The sequence below is a fragment of the Pimephales promelas genome, chromosome 3 (assembly GCF_988280905.1).
Source record: "Pimephales promelas chromosome 3, fPimPro1.hap1.1, whole genome shotgun sequence".
Classification (NCBI taxonomy): domain Eukaryota; kingdom Metazoa; phylum Chordata; class Actinopteri; order Cypriniformes; family Leuciscidae; genus Pimephales; species Pimephales promelas.
In genome coordinates this window covers 42,599,294-42,618,349 of record NC_142771.1, presented here as the reverse complement: position 1 = coordinate 42,618,349, position 19,056 = coordinate 42,599,294, and the positions used below count along the sequence as shown (strand labels likewise).

Below are 19,056 nucleotides of genomic sequence, written 5' to 3'. Positions count from 1 at the left end.
TTAATGAGTTCAAGATCCAGAGGAAGCTATTGAGGTTACTTCGCTCCCAGTCCACACTGGAGAAACTAAACAAGAATAGCCCCTATTTACAGAAGCGCTCTCTGAGGTCGGGGGAGATGGTCTCGACTCTCATGAGGCCTGATAGACCTTATTCACAACAGAGACATCTTTGATTTGTAACGGGAATGAAAGCCCTTAATGGTATGGCCTTAAGGTAGCCAATGATGTGTTGGTTTTAAGTCACATGACATTTGGATGTCCCTCCAAAACTCTCTTTCCCTCTATTACCATTGAAGTGCTCTGGAAAATACTCGTTTAACCTCATTTCTAAACATCTCTTCTCAAGGGAGATTTATTTTTGCAGCATCTTTGATAAGTTAATTATATATTTTATGCACAAATCAACTTTGTCTAGCTTAGTTTTACTGTAAATTGAGACAATATCAATGTTTTCAAATGATAACGCTGTACCACGGTGGGATTGCAGTAATGTATTTCCCAATTGAGATTTTTTTTATAGATAGTAGAATCAACAATATGATTGGAGTTATTTATTTATTTCAAGTGTTTATCGTAGTGTAGTTGTATTTATTTATAAATAACAAACTTGATTTCTTCGTTTCAGAAAATGAACACAGCAACAGAAATTTTACGGAAAGAGCAAAAGTGAGGGATTGAATGATAGGGATCTACTTATTTTTTGGTTTGCATGAGTTTCAAGTATATAAATTTGGGCTGGTCAACGATTAATCACGATTAATCGCATCCAAAATAAAAGTTTGTGTTTACATAATATATGTGTGTGTAGTGATTAATCGCGATTAATCACATCCAAAATAAAAGTTTGTGTTTACATAATATATGTGAGTGTAGTGATTAATCGCGAATAATCACATCCAAAATAAAAGTTTGTGTTTACATAATATGTGTGTGTAGTGATAAATCGTGATTAATCGCATCCAAAATAAAAGTTTGTGTTTACATAATATATGTAGTGATTAATCGCGATTAATCACATCCAAAATAAAAGTTTGTGTTTACATAATATGTGTGTGTAGTGATAAATCGTGATTAATCGCATCCACAATAAAAGTTTGTGTTTACATAATATATGTGAGTGTAGTGATTAATCGCGAATAATCACATCCAAAATAAAAGTTTGTGTTTACATAATATGTGTGTGTAGTGATAAATCGTGATTAATCGCATCCAAAATAAAAGTTTGTGTTTACATAATGTGTGTAGTGATTAATCACGATTAATCGCATCCAAAATAAAAGTTTGTTTACATAATATATGTGTGTGGTGATTAATCACGATTAATCGCATCCAAAATAAAAGATTGTGTTAACATAATATATGTAGTGATTAATCGCGATTAATCGCATCCAAAATAAAAGTTTGTTTACATAATATGTGTGTGTGGTGATTAATCGCAATTAATCGCATCCAAAATAAAAGTTTGTGTTTACATAATATATGTGTGTGTGTACTGTGTATAATTATTATAAATATATACATGCATATGTGTGTATTTATATATATACAAAATAATTATACGCACTACACACACATATTATTTAAACACAAACTTTTATTCTGGATGCAATTAATCGCGATCAATCACTACACACACTATGTAAACACAAACTTTAATTTTGGATGCGATTAATCGCGATTAATCGTTGCCCAGCACTAATATAAATCTATCAATTTCTAAAAGAAATGTGCAATCAAATAGAAACGAAAATCATAATTTTATAGAAAAACTACTTTTTTTACGGCTTATGCCATTGAAAACACAGCAAGTGTATCCCTCACAGCCTCACTTTCATACCTGTCATGGCGCTACTCTAAATAAGGTCTAATACAACAGTGTTCAGGGAAGAGAGGTTGGGTATCACAGGCGAAAGGACCATTTCAGAGCTGGCTTTTCCTTTAAACACCAAAAGCAACTTCATTCAAACCAAACATGCCTCCCAAATGTTATTATCTCCTCCATCTGAAAAGTCAGCGAGGCCATCAGTGGATTATTTATCCTGCTAAACAAGAATAGCCCTAATCAACAAGAGCTCTTATTTACAGAGGTACTCTCTGAGGTTGGGGGTGACGGTCTCCCATAATGTCTAATAGAACAGTGTTAACTGAAGAAATGTTGGGAATAGCATCATTTCAGAGCTGGTTTTTCCTTCAAACACAGACGCAACTTCGTTCAAAACCAAAAATGCCTCCCAAAAGTTATTATGTTTCTCTCTGTGAAAATTCGACGAGGCCATCAGTGGATTATTTATCCTGCTTTTTGTCCATCAGAAGTGCACTCTGTTGCTAAGCTCATCATCCAGTGAGACGGCGGCCTGTGAAAGATGAAAGCTCGCGCCCAAGAGCGAGGGAAAGACGAGGTTAAAGGGAAGTTCCCGGAACATTTAGGGACACACAATTTCCCCATCGTCTCCTTAAAGAGCTCTTTCGGACACCTGCAGTCGTAACAGAGTGCCGAGGACGAGGTCCAGGGGCCGATGGGCTTTTAGGGATGACATGAAAGACAACAGCCTGCCAAGCATCATGTTACGCCTTATAAAGGCTGGTGACATACAAACATCTGTAAACCCGGTTCATTTAATAGGCTTTACTGACGCAGAATGTCACTGGGAATGACGGAAACATACAGTAAAGGTGGAAGTCACAGACAGAACATGCCAGTTTTTAAGTTTCAGAAATATAACTAGTAAGACATCTTATGCATTAAGCAAACCGAGATGGACTTTGAGTTTCAAACATGGATTGTGGATCTATTTTTCTTGTGTTTAATATAATGAATACACATTGTTAATACAGAGGTCGCGTTAGACTTCCCCAATTTCCATCATTTTGACACAGGGTTGTAAAAATGATGTCATAATTAGGGCTGTCAAACGACTAATCGCGATTAATCGCATCCAAAATAAAAGTTTGTGTTTACATAATATATGTGTGTGTGTACTGTGTATAATTATTTTATATATATAAACACACACACATGCTTGTATATATTTGAGAAATATTTTCATACTGTATACAGATTTATATATAATTTATATTATATATAAATATAAATATTTCATATATAAACAATATTTTTTTTTCTTAAATATACAAACTTTTATTTTGGATGCAATTAATCGTTTGACAGCCCTAGTCATAATCTATTATTATTACCCGTCATTTTAATTTTCATATTTTAATGATAATTACCCTCTATGATAATGGGCTCTGTTTTTGAATGTTTGTCCAATAAATCGCAATAAACCTTTTTACTTTTAATTTGAAACAAGGTCTCAGCTTTCAAATTCTGTCCACTTTATCACACAATTTAAACAATAAACACAGTTTTGATGCTCTTTAATGTGGCAGGAGAGACGATATGATGACGGGGAGTAACTTTAATTTTTGGGCAAAGTATTTGAAGGAATATTTGACAGGTCGTCGATTAACAGAAGAGTTCACCTTCTGGATCTCGGCATCATGTTTCTGCTGCATCCTCAGTGTATCCTCCTGATGTTTGGCCTCCAAGACTTTAGTCCTCAGCTCAACCTACAAATCAACAACAGATCCAATGACACAATGACAACATTCCCCTGTTGTTTGTGTAGTGGTAATGGATGTGTAATGGTTTATTGCACCAAAAGCACAATTTAAAAAAATGAACATTGGCCTTAGCATGGTAATGAAGAGCCATTAATTGTTTCACCTGTAATTAACTAATTCTAGAGTTAAAATTTACAACTATGTTACTTTTTCAAAAGCCCAAGTTTAAGTTAGAATCAAGAGTTTTAAAATTATGGATTTTCTTGAGTTATTGACTAAACAATTGATTTTCCCCATCATGTGCTCGGATAATAATGACAGCTATTAGGAAAAACCTGGAAATTAACATGTTCATTATAATAACACTTAAGGCAAATGATTTAAGTACAAATTCTGTCAAACTGATAAGGTTTAATGAGCTAAAAATAATATAAAATACATGAAAAGTTGGTTAATTACATAACTGCATGTGGATGATACCACAAAAGACCATTTTGTAAAAAAGAGAAATAAATAAACAAACAAACAAACAAACAAAAAAGATTGAAAAAAATGAGGGATAAGCGATTAATCGCATCCAAAATAAAAGTTTGTGTTTACATAATATATGTGGGTGCACTGTGTATAATTATTTTATATATATAAATACACACACATGCATGTATATTTAAGAAAAAAAAAATATTTTTTATAATATATAAATCATATATAAATATATATACAGTATATGCATGAAAATATTTCTTAAATATATACAAGCATGTGTGTGTATTTATATATATAAAATAATTATACACAGTGCACCCACATATATTATGTAAACACAAACTTTTATTTTGGATGCGATTAATCGCGATTAGTCGTTTGACAGCCCTAAAAAATTATATATATATATATATATATATATATATATATATATATATATATATATATATATTTCAAATAAAACAATGAAAAATACCCTGAATTTAAATGTGACATGTCTCCCCAGATAAAAAATAGGAACAAATTTAATGTATTCTTCCATAATTTTGTGACTTTTATGAAAATTTCCACTATTATATATATATATATATATATATATATATATATATATATATGTATGTATGTATAAAAAGGCCTTTTCAGATTTTCCAGAAAGTTTGAAAACAGTTCTAGAAAGTGCTACTTACAGTATAAGCAGTAATGTTTGTTATAGTATATGTGGTGGCCTTTTTGAAACTTAGATGAATATGGCCTTATTCATTGTTTTTAAGCAAAAGCTCATTGATTTATGATACAGGAAATCCGTTATCTGAAGAACAGTTAAATGGTTTTAGCCACACAAACAAATCAAATTAATAAAAAAAAGTGCTAAACTTATTTCAAAAGAAATGTTTTTCGTGATATGACCAATTTAGAAAAAGCCAAAGTATAGAAATGCGTGAATTAGAGAGTTGTGTTTCCTCTACACCTCCAGCCTCTTTGCTCTTAACATCGCTCACTGAAAGTCAGTTAAGACAGTTCAAAGCGAACACAAAACCACATTAGGAAAGAGTCCGTCTGTTCAGGAGGACACAGATGATTAACACTGGACAGGAAACGGCAGATAGACGAAGATAAAAGTGTTATACACACATAATGAGAACAGTTAAGGAAGCTTGTTTACCGCCACAGAAGAAAACATTTGTTTTTGTTGAACACAATTGTGACTTTATAACTCCAAATTGCGAGATGTAAACATGCAACTCTTCTTTCACTTAGAATTGGACTTTATGACGTCAAAGAAAGTCAGAATTATAAATTATTTCATATGTTTACAACATAATTTCGACGTTATATCACATAATTACAACTTTTATCACACAATTCTGACTGTATAACTTTAAATTGCGACTTTGTCACAAAAATCTGAGTTTATATCACATTTACAACTTTTTATCACGCAATTCTGACTTTATATCACGCAAATTTCTAAAAAAAAGTTAGAATTCTAATGAATTATTTCTCACAATTCAGAGTTTAACATAATTATAACTTTATATCCCATAATTACCACTTTTTATCACGCAATTCTGACTTTATAACTTTAAATTGTGAGATGTAAACATGCAACTCTTCTTTCACTTAGAATTGGACTTTATAACGTCTAAAAAAGTCCGAATTATAAATTATTTCATATGTTTACAACATAATTTCGACGTTATATCACATAATTACAACTTTTATCATACAATTCTGACTATATAACTTTAAATAGTGACTTTATGTCATAAAATTCTGAGCTTATATCACATTTACAACTTTTTATCACGCAATTCTGACTTTATATCACGCAAATTTCTAAAAAAGTTAGAATTCTAATGAATTATTTCTCACAATTCAGAGTTTAACATAATTATAACTTTATATCCCATAATTACCACTTTTTATCACGCAATTCTGACTTTATAACTTTAAATTACGAGATGTAAACATGCAACTCTTCTTTCACTTAGAATTGGACTTTATAACGTCTAAAAAAGTCCGAATTATAAATTATTTCATATGTTTACAACATAATTTCGACGTTATATCACATAATTACATTTTTTATCACACAATTCTGACTGTATAACTTTAAATAGCGACTTTGTCACAAAATTCTGAGTTTATATCACATTTACAACTTTTTATCACGCAATTCTGACTTTATATCATGCAAATTTCTAAAAAAAGTTAGAATTCTAATGAATTATTTCTCACAATTTAGAGTTTAACATAATTATAACGTTATATCCCATAATTACCACTTTTTATCACGCAATTCTGACTTTATAACTTTAAAATGGCGAGATGTAAACATGCAACTCTTCTTTCACTTAGAATTGGACTTTATAACGTCTAAAAAAGTCAGAATTATAAATTATTTCCTATGTTTACAACATAATTTCGACGTTATATCACATAATTACAACTTTTATCACACAATTCTGACTATATAACTTTAAATAGTGACTTTATGTCATAAAATTCTGAGCTTATTTCACATTTACAACTTTTTATCACGCAATTCTGACTTTATATCACGCAAATTTCTAAAAAAGTTAGAATTCTAATGAATTATTTCTCACAATTCAGAGTTTAACATAATTATAACTTTATATCCCATAATTACCACTTTTTATCACGCAATTCTGACTTTATAACTTTAAATTACGAGATGTAAACATGCAACTCTTCTTTCACTTAGAATTGGACTTTATAACGTCTAAAAAAGTCCGAATTATAAATTATTTCATATGTTTACAACATAATTTCGACGTTATATCACATAATTACAACTTTTATCACACAATTCTGACTGTATAACTTTAAATTGCGACTTTGTCACAAAAATCTGAGTTTATATCACATTTACAACTTTTTATCACGCAATTCTGACTTTATATCACGCAAATTTCTAAAAAAAAGTTAGAATTCTAATGAATTATTTCTCACAATTTAGAGTTTAACATAATTATAACTTTATATCCCATAATTACCACTTTTTATCAAGCAATTCTGACTTTATAACTTTAAATTGCGAGATGTAAACATGCAACTCTTCTTTCACTTAGAATAGGACTTTATAACGTCTCAAAAAAAGTCCGAATTATAAATTATTTCATATGTTTACAACATAATTTCGACGTTATATCACATAATTACAACTTTTATCACACAATTCTGACTATATAACTTTAAATAGTGACTTTATGTCATAAAATTCTGAGCTTATATCACATTTACAACTTTTTATCACGCAATTCTGACTTTATATCACGCAAATTTCTAAAAAAAGTTAGAATTCTAATGAATTATTTCTCACAATTCAGAGTTTAACATAATTATAACTTTATATCCCATAATTACCACTTATCACGCAATTCTGAGTTTATAACACACAATTCTAACTTTACATCACATAATTACAACTTTTATCACACAATTCTGACTATATATCTTTAAATTGCGACTTTGTCACACAATTCTAACTTTATATCACATAATTACAACTTTTTATCACGCAATTCTGACTTTATAACTTTAAATTGCGACTTTATATCATGCAAATTTCTGAAAAATTCAGAATTATGAGATGCAAACACAATTGTGAGATGAAAAAAGCTGTATTTACCTTTTATTTATTCTGTGGCGAATTTAAAAAAAAATGCAAACAAATATATTTTAATAAATGTATTTATTTTAAAAGTTGATTTGTACTTTAAAGACCGTTGAACAGTAGATGACTTTGCTCAGTGCAACACTACATACAGTTTGCGAATCATTAAAAGATAGATTTATGATCAAGGAACAATTAAAAATACAAGTTTTGTTTTGTTTTTGTAACTGGTTTTTGATTGTCATCTGTACTTTAGTGAGCAAACGCTAATTAACTTCCCTCACCTACAGCAACCTCAGGCTTTTAATGTGCCTCCAGATTTATGAGATCGAAAGTTCAACATTTTTCTCAACTGGCCTGTTAGTACATGCTCTTCAACGCAAGCACACACACACAGTGATGTTATACAATAAGTGCTGCTGAAAGTTTCGTCACTATGGCCGCCGGTCATTCCTGAAGCGGTGTCTTTCTTCTCGTGTATTTAGGGAAGCATGTTTTGATGTGGCATGAGCAAAATTTTAGTGTGTGCCTCCCAAGCCTCTGGCTGACTGCGGATCAGTCTTTCAACGTCTGCCACCAGCGTGGGACACGATCTACTGGCTTATCAGATCCGCTGCAGGGCATTGTACGGCCAGAGTAAACGAGTGTGTGTGTGTGTGTGTGTGAGAGATCCAGAAAGGAGAAACCAACTCAACTGGAGTGGTCACGGGAAACTTTCCGCTGTGTTCGAGCTTCATCTGTGAATGCTGGGTCAATGAGAAAATTGCTTGACATCTTAACATTATACAACAGCAATAGGGCCGTCAATTTCGAATATTCGTCAATAAAAAAGTGCATTCGATTTTTTGGTGTGTCAAGAGGTGCTAGACATGATAATGACGTCACGGTTTGTTATTGTTAGCTTATCCAGTATACCGTTGTCAATTTGAGAAATGGTCACTCTAAAAAAATGCTGGGTTGTTTCAACCCAAATGTGGGTTGAATATGGACAAATCCAGCTATTGGGTTAAACTTTTAAAGGGGTCCACCACCAGATGTAAAATAAGTCCCCAGAGTGTGTATGTAAAGTTTTAGCACAAAATACCCCACAGATATTTTCATATAGCATGTTAAATTTGTCACTTTTTGAGGGGGAGAAAACACTGTTTTAGTGTGTGTCCCTTTAAATGCAAATGAGCGGCTGCTCCCGGCACAGGGGGAGGAGCTTCAAGAACTTGTGTCCTTTTACCTCACACACACATGCACTGAAAATTGTTCAAACCGGAGTCAGAACGATTTTGTTTGTGATGGGTTTGTGATGTCACTAACACGTGAAGAAGCTCATTGTAGTTCCTACCAGCCGTTTGTTGTAGTCCTTAAAAAGCCATTTCTGTAAAAGCAAATTGATCTTTGAGCGTTGTAACTTTGCAGATGTTGTTTATGCCCAAACAGCATCATTACACACTTGCTAAAGCTAGAAAAAGTTAAATCATATTCAACCACCCCTTTAAATAACAATTTTAACCAGCCAAATTTGGGTTGAAATGACCCAACATTTTTTAGAGTGTAACCTACGGACAAAAACCCTCTGGCAGAAACCGTGCAACGACACACTTGACCATACCTGGCACATAATCGGTCAGAGTCGAGTGTGTGTTTCATCAGCTGGAGACATTGTCAACAAAAAGCTCCCAGCGTCTGGTGTTTCTGACGAGCGATATGAGTAGAAGTGGCGTGTTTCAGTTTGCTATTCTATGTTCATGTAGTGCATGATGTGCGGAGGCTAAACTAAGTTTAGTTAGCAACGTGTGCTGTTCGTGTATCAACGCCGTTAAAGGAGAACTCCGGCGCAAAATGAACCTTTGGTCTAATTACACATTGGTACCTAGTCAACCGTTATCTGAGATTTGTTTTCATGATTGCCAAATGTAAATAGTTTTATCTCTAAAAACAGTTTAGCCTATAACGCTAGTATAATGCTAGTCTATAGGGCATAGAGTAATGACAAATAAAATTGCTTGTTATTACCAATAACATGGCTCAAAATAGCCCCACACTAATACGACAGCATAATAAGGGTCCCTACATTCAAACCGAAGCATTGAGAACTTTGTCAGTGTCCATACAGTTTAATAAGAAGATATTTTATACACACAGTAAATTTCGCGAATACAGGAAGAAGCCATCTTTAAAAAATAGTCTCTAGCAGTCGATCTACGAACGCCGATCCAAGTGCGCTGAACTGTGCAGAATCTCATATGGTCCGTTGTTTCCAGAAGAAACACAAACCATTTTCTTCTCTTCAATATGTACACATAGCCTACTGTTCGCGCTCACCTTATCACCTTATTCACATCTCACCAGCGCACTTGGATTGGCGTTCGCAGATCGACTGGTAGAGACTATTTTTCAAAGATGTTCTTCTTCCTGTATTCGCGAAGTTGACTGTGTGTATAAAACATCTTCTTATTAAACTGTTTGGACACTGACAAAGTTCTCAATGCTTCAGTTTGAATGTAGGGACCCTTGTTATGCTGTCGTGTTACTGTGGGGCTATTTTGAGCCTTGTTAGTGGTAATAACAAGCGATTTTTATTTATCATTACTCTATGCCCTATATAGTAGCATTATACTAGCGTTATAGGCTTAACTGTTTTTAGAGATAAAACTATTTACATTCGGCAATCATGAAAACAAATCTCAGATAACGGTTGACTAGGTAACAATGTGTAATTAGACCAAAGGTTCATTTCGCGCCGGAGTTCTCCTTTAATGACTGGTCATATTAGAGCGAAAGGCACTCGCATTGAACACAATTTAGGGGAAACCAGAATGCGTATCCATCGACAGAAACATACATTAGCCTAACTCTGTCTCTTTTACGAGTTGTTATTTTCATTTCGTTTTTTTCCCCTCCTAACGCCGCCTTCACACTTCAAACCTTCCGATGCGGCTCCGAAACGACCGGAAGTCATTCATTTCTAATGGAGATTCGCAGACCGCATGCGAATGGGTCCGAAACGGGTCCGACCGAGTGCGGTGCGAAGAAAATCGTGTCCGTTGGTCATCCGGACGCGTTCAAAAATTTGAACTCTTGCGAAAAGCAACGGACAACCGACAATTCCAGTGGAAGTTGAGCGTTGCTATGGTACTGATAAACAAACCTGAATTCTTAACGTTTAATAAAATAAATAATGATTTTATAGTGATAAGTTGTCATTAGGGTTGGGTATCGTTTGAATTTGAACGATTCTGATTCCGATTGCGATTCCTTGTTTCGATTCCGGTTCCTAACGATTCTCGATTCCGATTCTTTTAAGAGGCAGGGTCAAAAAAGTTTAGCTAACCTTGCTAACCAACGGTCTTTCTGAAGGAGATAATCGTTTCTGAAGGAAATACTCCTTCTGTAAAAATACTCCTTTTGTCACAAATTTTGCATTTTGCCGAGATTTCGTTATTTTTAGAAAAGTGAAGCCACACTTTGGACCACCGACGTAAGCTACTCATGTTCGACTCGCGCGGTTATGCTAACACTTCCGGTAGACGCTTCTTCGTTGGTGTTGTTCAGCGGTTTCTTCTTCCGCTCGGCGGACTGTGAATATCGAAACTAGGAATCGAAATTTTAACTTTTGAACGATTCCGGGAAAACGAAAAGTTTGTCTCGGTTCCAATCGATACTCGATTCTCGATACCCAACTTGTCATGTCATTTTTTTTTTTTTTATTATCATGACTTTCTAACGTTATTAGGGCAGCTAATACAATTAAATTGTAGGCAGACATTGAACTATTGACCACCATATCACATTTTTTAGTCGACCTGACATCAACGTCCACAGCAACTTTCCTCACGCAGCAGCCTTCATATTAATATATCTATAAACCTCATCAGAGAGATCATACAGAACCACAGAATCAACCTTTAATCTCTCCGCCATTTTTATTCTACCCAAGCACCATCCTTCAAGTGAAGTTAAAGTTGCCTATCCCTGAAACTCTTAGGCTTGCCACAGTATACGGTGATACTGGCTATATTCGATAAACTTGAGTATCCATGATGAAGAGATTGCATATGAAAAACAACATGAAAACACTAAAAAGCCAGACAGAATTGCATATATACTGTAATCGGGTTGAGTGCAGAGACCACTAGGCTTGGGCGGTATTACGGTAATATCGTATACCGCGGGATCTAAAAATAGCAACGGTATCAGTTTCAATATCGTCATACCGTCAGAAAAAAAAAACAATGCACTTATTGCATTTATATAGGAGACAAGGATTCCTTGTCTCCTATATAAATGCAATGTTTTAAATACAATTCATTTAATGGCTAAAATGCTTATATCTGGTTCTCATGACGTGACAGTGTGGTGACGAGAGAGTGGGGGAGAGAGGGCAAAGATTGCAAGTTGCGCACTGAGTGACTTGGTCTCGAAGAATAACACGACTTATGCAATTTGGCAGGGATGGGCATTTCAAGCAAAAATAATATTTAAAGATTACCTGGTATTATTCGATTATTATTTGAAAATTGTGCCCCACCACCACATGTACGCACACATGCATGTAGTCTACAGCGGGTCAGACCGTGTGACGCTTAAATATAAGCTAGGTTTGAAAAAAAAACGTATTCCTTTCATATTTCTTTAATAATATGATGTTTTTCTATGTATGTTGATTTTATGAAAAGGGAACTTCATGAGATGAATAAGATAAGATCATAAAATGCGCAATATCGGAAAACATTTGGAATGGGTCAGTCAGACATGATTATGACCACTTATTACGTTTTGTTTTGTAGAAATCCTTTCTTTAAAACGAATTTCGTTTTGAATAAATTGCATCTTCATTTTAATTTTTTTTTCATCAACGAATTGCCTGGGTTAATTAATAAAAAGCAAATATAGTGATCAGGACACGCGTCGGCGCGTGACTGGAGCGCGACTCATACATGAACTGAACCTCGCATATAAGAAACAAGATCTGAGACGTGTATATATAGCCTATAGTAAGCTTGAAATGTCTACTTTTAAACAAAACAAACAATCTAAAAGAAATGGGCTGCTCTCTGCTTATGTTTAGGCTAATTCATATGAAGTGAGCATTACTCTTTATTCGCGTTCACTACCGCGAAGATGCTTTGCGTCATCAATGCAATCTTTATCTTTGCAGCAACTGACATAGAACAACACATGTTGGGTCAGTCAGACATGATTATGACCACTTATTACGTTTTGTTTTGTACAAAGCCTTTTTTTAAAACGAATTTCGTTTTGAATAAATTGCATCTTCATTTATTTATTCGTTTTTCATCAAGGAATTGCCTGGATTAATAAATAAAAAGCAAAGATAGTAATCAGGACACGCGCCGACGCGTGACTGGAGCGCAAATTTATACATGAACTGAAACTCGGCATATACATGTCTTAATGATCTGAGAAGTGTATATATATAGTAAGCTTGAAATGTCTATACTTTTAAACAAAACAATTACAAGCTAAAAGAAATGGGCTGCTCTCTGCTATAGGCTTATTCATATGAAGTGTGCGGATCGCGGCGCTGAGTGGACAGAGCTCGCAGCGCCGAGTGGACAGAGCTCGTGGCGCGTGATCTCCATAAATGCGCTCCCCTCTCTTGAGGAAATATCACCACTCTGCTCACATTCTCTGGTGTGAGACAATGTGCATCTCCTGTTTTCTAATAGTTGATTGACAGCTTTTAGATGCATTATTGGAACCGACACTCTCTGGTTGAACGTGTCATCATGTGTGATGCCATCTGAGCCTTATCTCGTAATTTTTAATTAGTCACGCGGTAATACCGTATACCGCGGTAAAATAGGGAGGAGGTTTGACGGTGTGAAAATTTGGATACCGCCCATGCCTAGAGACCACGTAATGTAATTGTATAAAATATTAATAGAAGACAACATTGTGAGACTATTTTTAAACATATTTAACACCCTGCCCCTAGTATATACCATAGTGTCATTTCATATTCAAGCCCGAATCATGAAGACATCTCATGTGTTCTACATAAACAATGTATTTATTTACACATCAAAAACTTGTATACAGCCCAGGAGGCTTTCGGCAACTCGAGAGAGAGGATCTTTCTTTCTTTCTTCTTCTGTGATTCACAAAAGCTGTTTTGTGTATAGTGCGTAATCAACAGCGCATCAGCCGCTTGTGTTTGGCTGATTTACACATTTACACAAGCACAAGATCTTAAAAAGATCAAATTGTGATGATGAATCTTCATAAATGGACTAATGCTACAGCCAAAGTTTCCCTGTGTTTTTTTGTTGTTGTCTGTTTTCCACTTTCATTAATGTATAATTGTATTTTTATATGATCTTATTCTTGTGTAGTGCTTTGAGATGCTACTTTTAAAGGCGCAATAGAAAATAAAGTTTATTATTATTATATTACTCTTTACCTGGCTCTCCAGCTGGTCCCTTAGAGCCAAGCCTTGAGCACCACTTTGTGCTTATTCGTGCAACTGCTCTAAATAACAATACCTGCTAAATTGCTTTAATGCAAATGCATTTTTAGTATCTTAGACCAGAATCCTACCATACACAAACTAGGGATGGGTATCGATTCAGATGTCCCGATTTGCAAGCTCTCAATTCGATTTGAATAAAAAGAAAAAGATATCAGTAGGCGTGCAAGCCACACGCAATAACTACAACTGATTGAAGATAAAAGACATTAAATATCTCACGATCTCAGCAGAGGAGGATTAAACAACTCCACAAACAGCATTACCAGCATCACTTATTACTAACCAGACTGACTTTATTTCTGTCAGACGTCTAAAGAAGTTCTCACTGAGGTTGACGTATTACAAATAATGGATTCAAATTTTTCAAGTCACCATTATGGTGAACAGTGTTTGCTTTAATTCAGCTCTTGACGCTTCACTTTTGTGTTTTTAAAGCATATTTGTCTAGGAGAAAATACAGTCAAGTGATGTTGGTAATGTGTTGACAGTGACATTCCAGATTCACTGATCTCATTCAGAGTCTAGTTTACATGATGTGTAAGTTTATATTTTTGATAGACATGTGGTTTTACAGCATGATATCCATCAAAATTGGGGTAATCAGTTGTTATGAAGGATTGCACAAAACATTTTGATTTCAGATGGCCATTTTATAGTGAATTAACTAGAGTTTTAATTTAGCGCAAATGTGTTGCCTGCATTTTAGAGATAAACTACAGGGCATTTTTTTACAGGAAAAAACTGTAAAAACAACTAGAGGGGCGGCTAAGCGCAGATTTTCATCAGAATCGATCACTTTGCGATAAAAGCATGAAATTTGGTACGAAGGCTCACAAAGGGGGTCTGATCAGATTTAGGACTGTAGCCGCTCAAAATTTGGCCCCTGGGGGCCATGTCGGGCATTTTTCAAAATGGCCGCCAAATGTGTACTTTGCAGGTGAAGCTGGTGCCAGTTAGTCACTGCAAAGTTTTTCAGTTTATTTTCAGGCGTTTATTACATGACTCTCTAAAATTTGTGATTCAGATCGCAGTATTAGCAATCAGACATATTTACTGTTGTCCATGGCAACACTGCGCTCATACAAACGCAACTGGTGCCGTGTCACGTTTTATTTATTGATTGCACTGAAAAAAGATTAATATTAATATTACTGTAATATTGTTGCTCCCTGTCAGGGTTTGTATCTCTTACATATCACATATTAAACAAAAGGCAAGTTACAGTTGAGCACATCGTATTTTCTCCAAATGTTCCCGCAAATGCATGTGGATGAAAACAAAAGCGAACTTTGTTTTAAAAAAAACCTGACCCACATATGTATGGATGATAAGGCAGAAAATCAAACTTGGCAGCATGATTTTTCTTAATTTAATCGTGCATTTGTTCTTCCTCAATCTCGCACACTCTGTGTTTGTTGTGGCACCACATGTTTAATCGAAGGCAGCCTCTGTAACAACATGACACAGAAACCACTATTAATTCCCAGAATGCACTTTCCTTATAAGATAGGTCATTTTTATTCTCAATTTCCCCCCGCCAAACGCTTTAGGGTTTATTAAAACTCATTTTAACTGTTGACCATAACTTCAGTTTTGAACAGTGAATGATTTAGACACTTTTTAATGTCATATTTTATACTACATTGTATTATTTTCGAGGGAAACGCCCCTGGTTGAGATACAGGTGAAACTCGAAGAATTAGAATATGGTGCAAAAGTTCATTTATTTCAGTAATTCAACTTAAAAGGTGAAACCAATATATTATATAGACTCATTACATGCAAAGTGAGATATTTCAAGCCTTTATTTGTTATAATGTTGATGATTATGGCTTACAGCATATTAAAAGCTAATTTTGAATTTGGGGTTTTTATAAGCTGTAAGCCATATTCATCAACTTTATAACACATAAAGGCTTGAAATATCTCACTTTGCATGTAATGAGTCTATATAATATATTAGTTTCACCTTTTAAGTTGAATTTTTCGACTTTCACATGTATAGTCCAAGTTGAAGAAGCTCCGGATGAGTACATATTTCACAATATTAAGAATTAAATCCTAAAATCAATGTCCAGACACGACGCACACGTTTGTCTCTTGACAGCATTATCCGGAGGCTGGAAGGGATCTTCTAAGAGCAAAACACACAGTTTGCTACAGTCACCTGCCCTACTTCCACTCAACCCTGAGAAGCAGCTCTCGCTTTGCGCACGATTGTTCTTGTGCAATCTCAGAGACCACATGAGACCTGTCAGAGGAGGAGATTGCACTGATTGAAGCCACGCAGTCAAACACATCCCGGCAGCGCAGATGCAAACGTGGGCGGCACTTTTTTCTTTTCTTGTCTTGTCTTTTTTTTTTTTTTTTGAAGCTTCAATTGGTGCTTTTAGAAAAGTTTGTCAAACTACATCAGTGGCGCTCTGAAACTCTCGTCTAAAAGGGTGCGGCGGGGCGAGCGCACACCTCCGGGTTTTCAGATTCCCTGGAATCAGTGAAGCGAATGACATTGGTGCTTTTACTCCTGTTAAACTCACAGAGATGCAGGGCTTTTTGAAGAGTAGAAGGAGAGATGGAAGGGTGGGAGGAGGAGAGATAAAGACAAGAGCAGCTGTTGTGTCTTTTCTTCGCCCCGCATCGGTTTCACACATTTCCTTAGGGAATGTTTCCACAAAAACGTCTGCTACGTTTTAGCGCCACACTGCGGGTTGAGTCAGCGATTCCAGCTATTTTGAGAGTGACTTTTCACCAGAAAGCTTCACGCTGAAGACATCTCAATCGAATCACTGGAGGGAAATAATACAGCTGAAATGCGTTGATGCAAAAAAACTAAATGAGATCAGAATAAGGCTTTTCACACTTGAAATAGTGAACTATTCTCAGTCTCAGACATCACACACGCATGGACCGCTGGCTGAACGCTTGAATAACACTTTTTAAACACTTTTTAAGTCATCATCTGATTGGTTGAATTCAACAAGATTTCCAGTTGATGTAAGCCGCAATATTTAACAGTGCTTCTGCAAACAAAGACGCGATGATGCCAAACCCACTCATGGAAAAAGCTAGCCATCGTGTTTACAACTGACAATGAGCGCTCAACTAATCAGGATCAACTAAACGCTGGATTTCCAAAAAAAATAAAAATAAAAAATGTATGTACTCATGACTCTTTAACCCTCTGGTTATCTTCGTGGTCTTTTTGAACCGCAAATGACATTTGGTGAATTTAAAAAAAAAAAAAAAATTATCTTGGTCCAAATGGTATGAAAATTATACGCCTCTTAACACTGTCTAGATCTACCAATATATATATATTAGAGCCCGACCGATAAAGGATTTTGAAGGCTGATACCGATACAAATATTTTTGTGTTTTAAAATCCGATATTCCGATATATCGGGCGATTTTTTTTATTTTTATTAAATATTGTTGGATTTCACACACGTGTAAAAGAAAAGCTAACTTTTCTGCACAAGATACGTTTGATACTTTTTCTCTATGTCTAAATGTTCACTCCTCGCAAGTATAACTTACATTTTACAATGCAGGGACTGTAACTAGAGATATGCTAGTTATAAATACAGTAATCATTACTTTATTTAGGCAGAAAAAGTTCATTGTGGTTTCCAAGCTCATTAATGTTAACGTTAGCGGTCTTCCACTGATGATAGTGGCATTAGCTAGCTTTGTGGTTAGCTAGTCTATGATGAGCCATAATTCAGCAATAGATAACATCATACTGCAAATTGTAAAACATACATTTTCAATATAACAGGCCAAGGAGAGATAATTGAAGCGTGTTTCGTCCGTTTTTATTTTTTAAATATTCATTTATCGGCCATTATAACTGCCGATACCGATATTTTGGAAAATGCCTAATATCGGCCGGCCGATATATCGGTCTGGCTCTATTATATATATACAAATATTGGAATGATATCTGTTTTAATGTTAGCGTGAAAAAAATGCCGACACTTGTTATCTTCATAGTGAATACAAAATTCATCATCAAAATCAGAAACAATGAAGAAACAACGCAGATCACATAGACAGAAATAAAGTGGCACACTTCCAACAATGCAAAAAAAAAAATAAAAAAAATCCAGTGTTCAATTAACACTGAAAAGTGTGAATTATTAAAAACTCTGAGCAGATTGTTAAATGAACACTAATGCACTGTTAAAGTTAATGAAATAATTAAGTGAATATTTGAGTGATGCAGAATCACTGAAGGGGAAAACCGTAATTTTTAAGTTACCATTATGGAGATCAGTGTTTGCTTAATTCATTAACTTTATATTTTGTTTAACACTCTGCTCAGAGTTTATATAATTCACTCTCAGTGTTAATTTAACACTGGGGATTTTGCTGTGTATGTGATGACCACCAATTATTGTTCCTAGTTGTTTGATTTTTTCCCCATTCACTGTTAACTAATTTTTATTTTTTACTGCTTTATTTGCTTATTTGTTATTACTGTTCAGATCATTGCATTTTGAGAATAATGTCATGTATTTTTTCTCAATATGTAATATAACTGTTAATTTCTGTAATTTTTTTGTTCTTGCTCAGGTTTGATAAGCATAATCATATGTAACATTATGCATATGATAAGCTAAGCATAATGTAACATTATTGAAAAACTTTTGTCAGTACAAAAATTGTTAAAGTTGGACAAAAAGGTTTTTTGTGTGTGTTATAATTGTGATTTTATAATATTTAGATATGAATCCAACTGAAAAAAAAAAAAAACTTGTGAAAAGATATGTAGTTTGATAATTTAAAATGATCCATGTTATCCCCATAAATGAAAGTTAGAAATCTGTGTCTTTTATAAAGTAAATTTGACATAAACTGCTGTTTTTTTATTGTAAAAAAA

General features: G+C 34.5%; 1 protein-coding gene across 2 annotated transcripts in view; it reads right to left on the bottom strand.

Annotated features, from left to right (window-relative positions):
* cep112 (centrosomal protein 112) overlaps positions 1-19,056 on the bottom strand; it is a 242,407-nt gene that overhangs the window by 185,081 nt on the left and 38,270 nt on the right. For both annotated transcript variants that reach the window (XM_089128934.1, XM_089128935.1), the window contains exon 9: positions 3,484-3,570. In XM_089128934.1, coding sequence (XP_088985060.1) covers positions 3,484-3,570 — 87 coding nt within the window. The remainder of the gene's footprint in view (positions 1-3,483; positions 3,571-19,056) is intronic.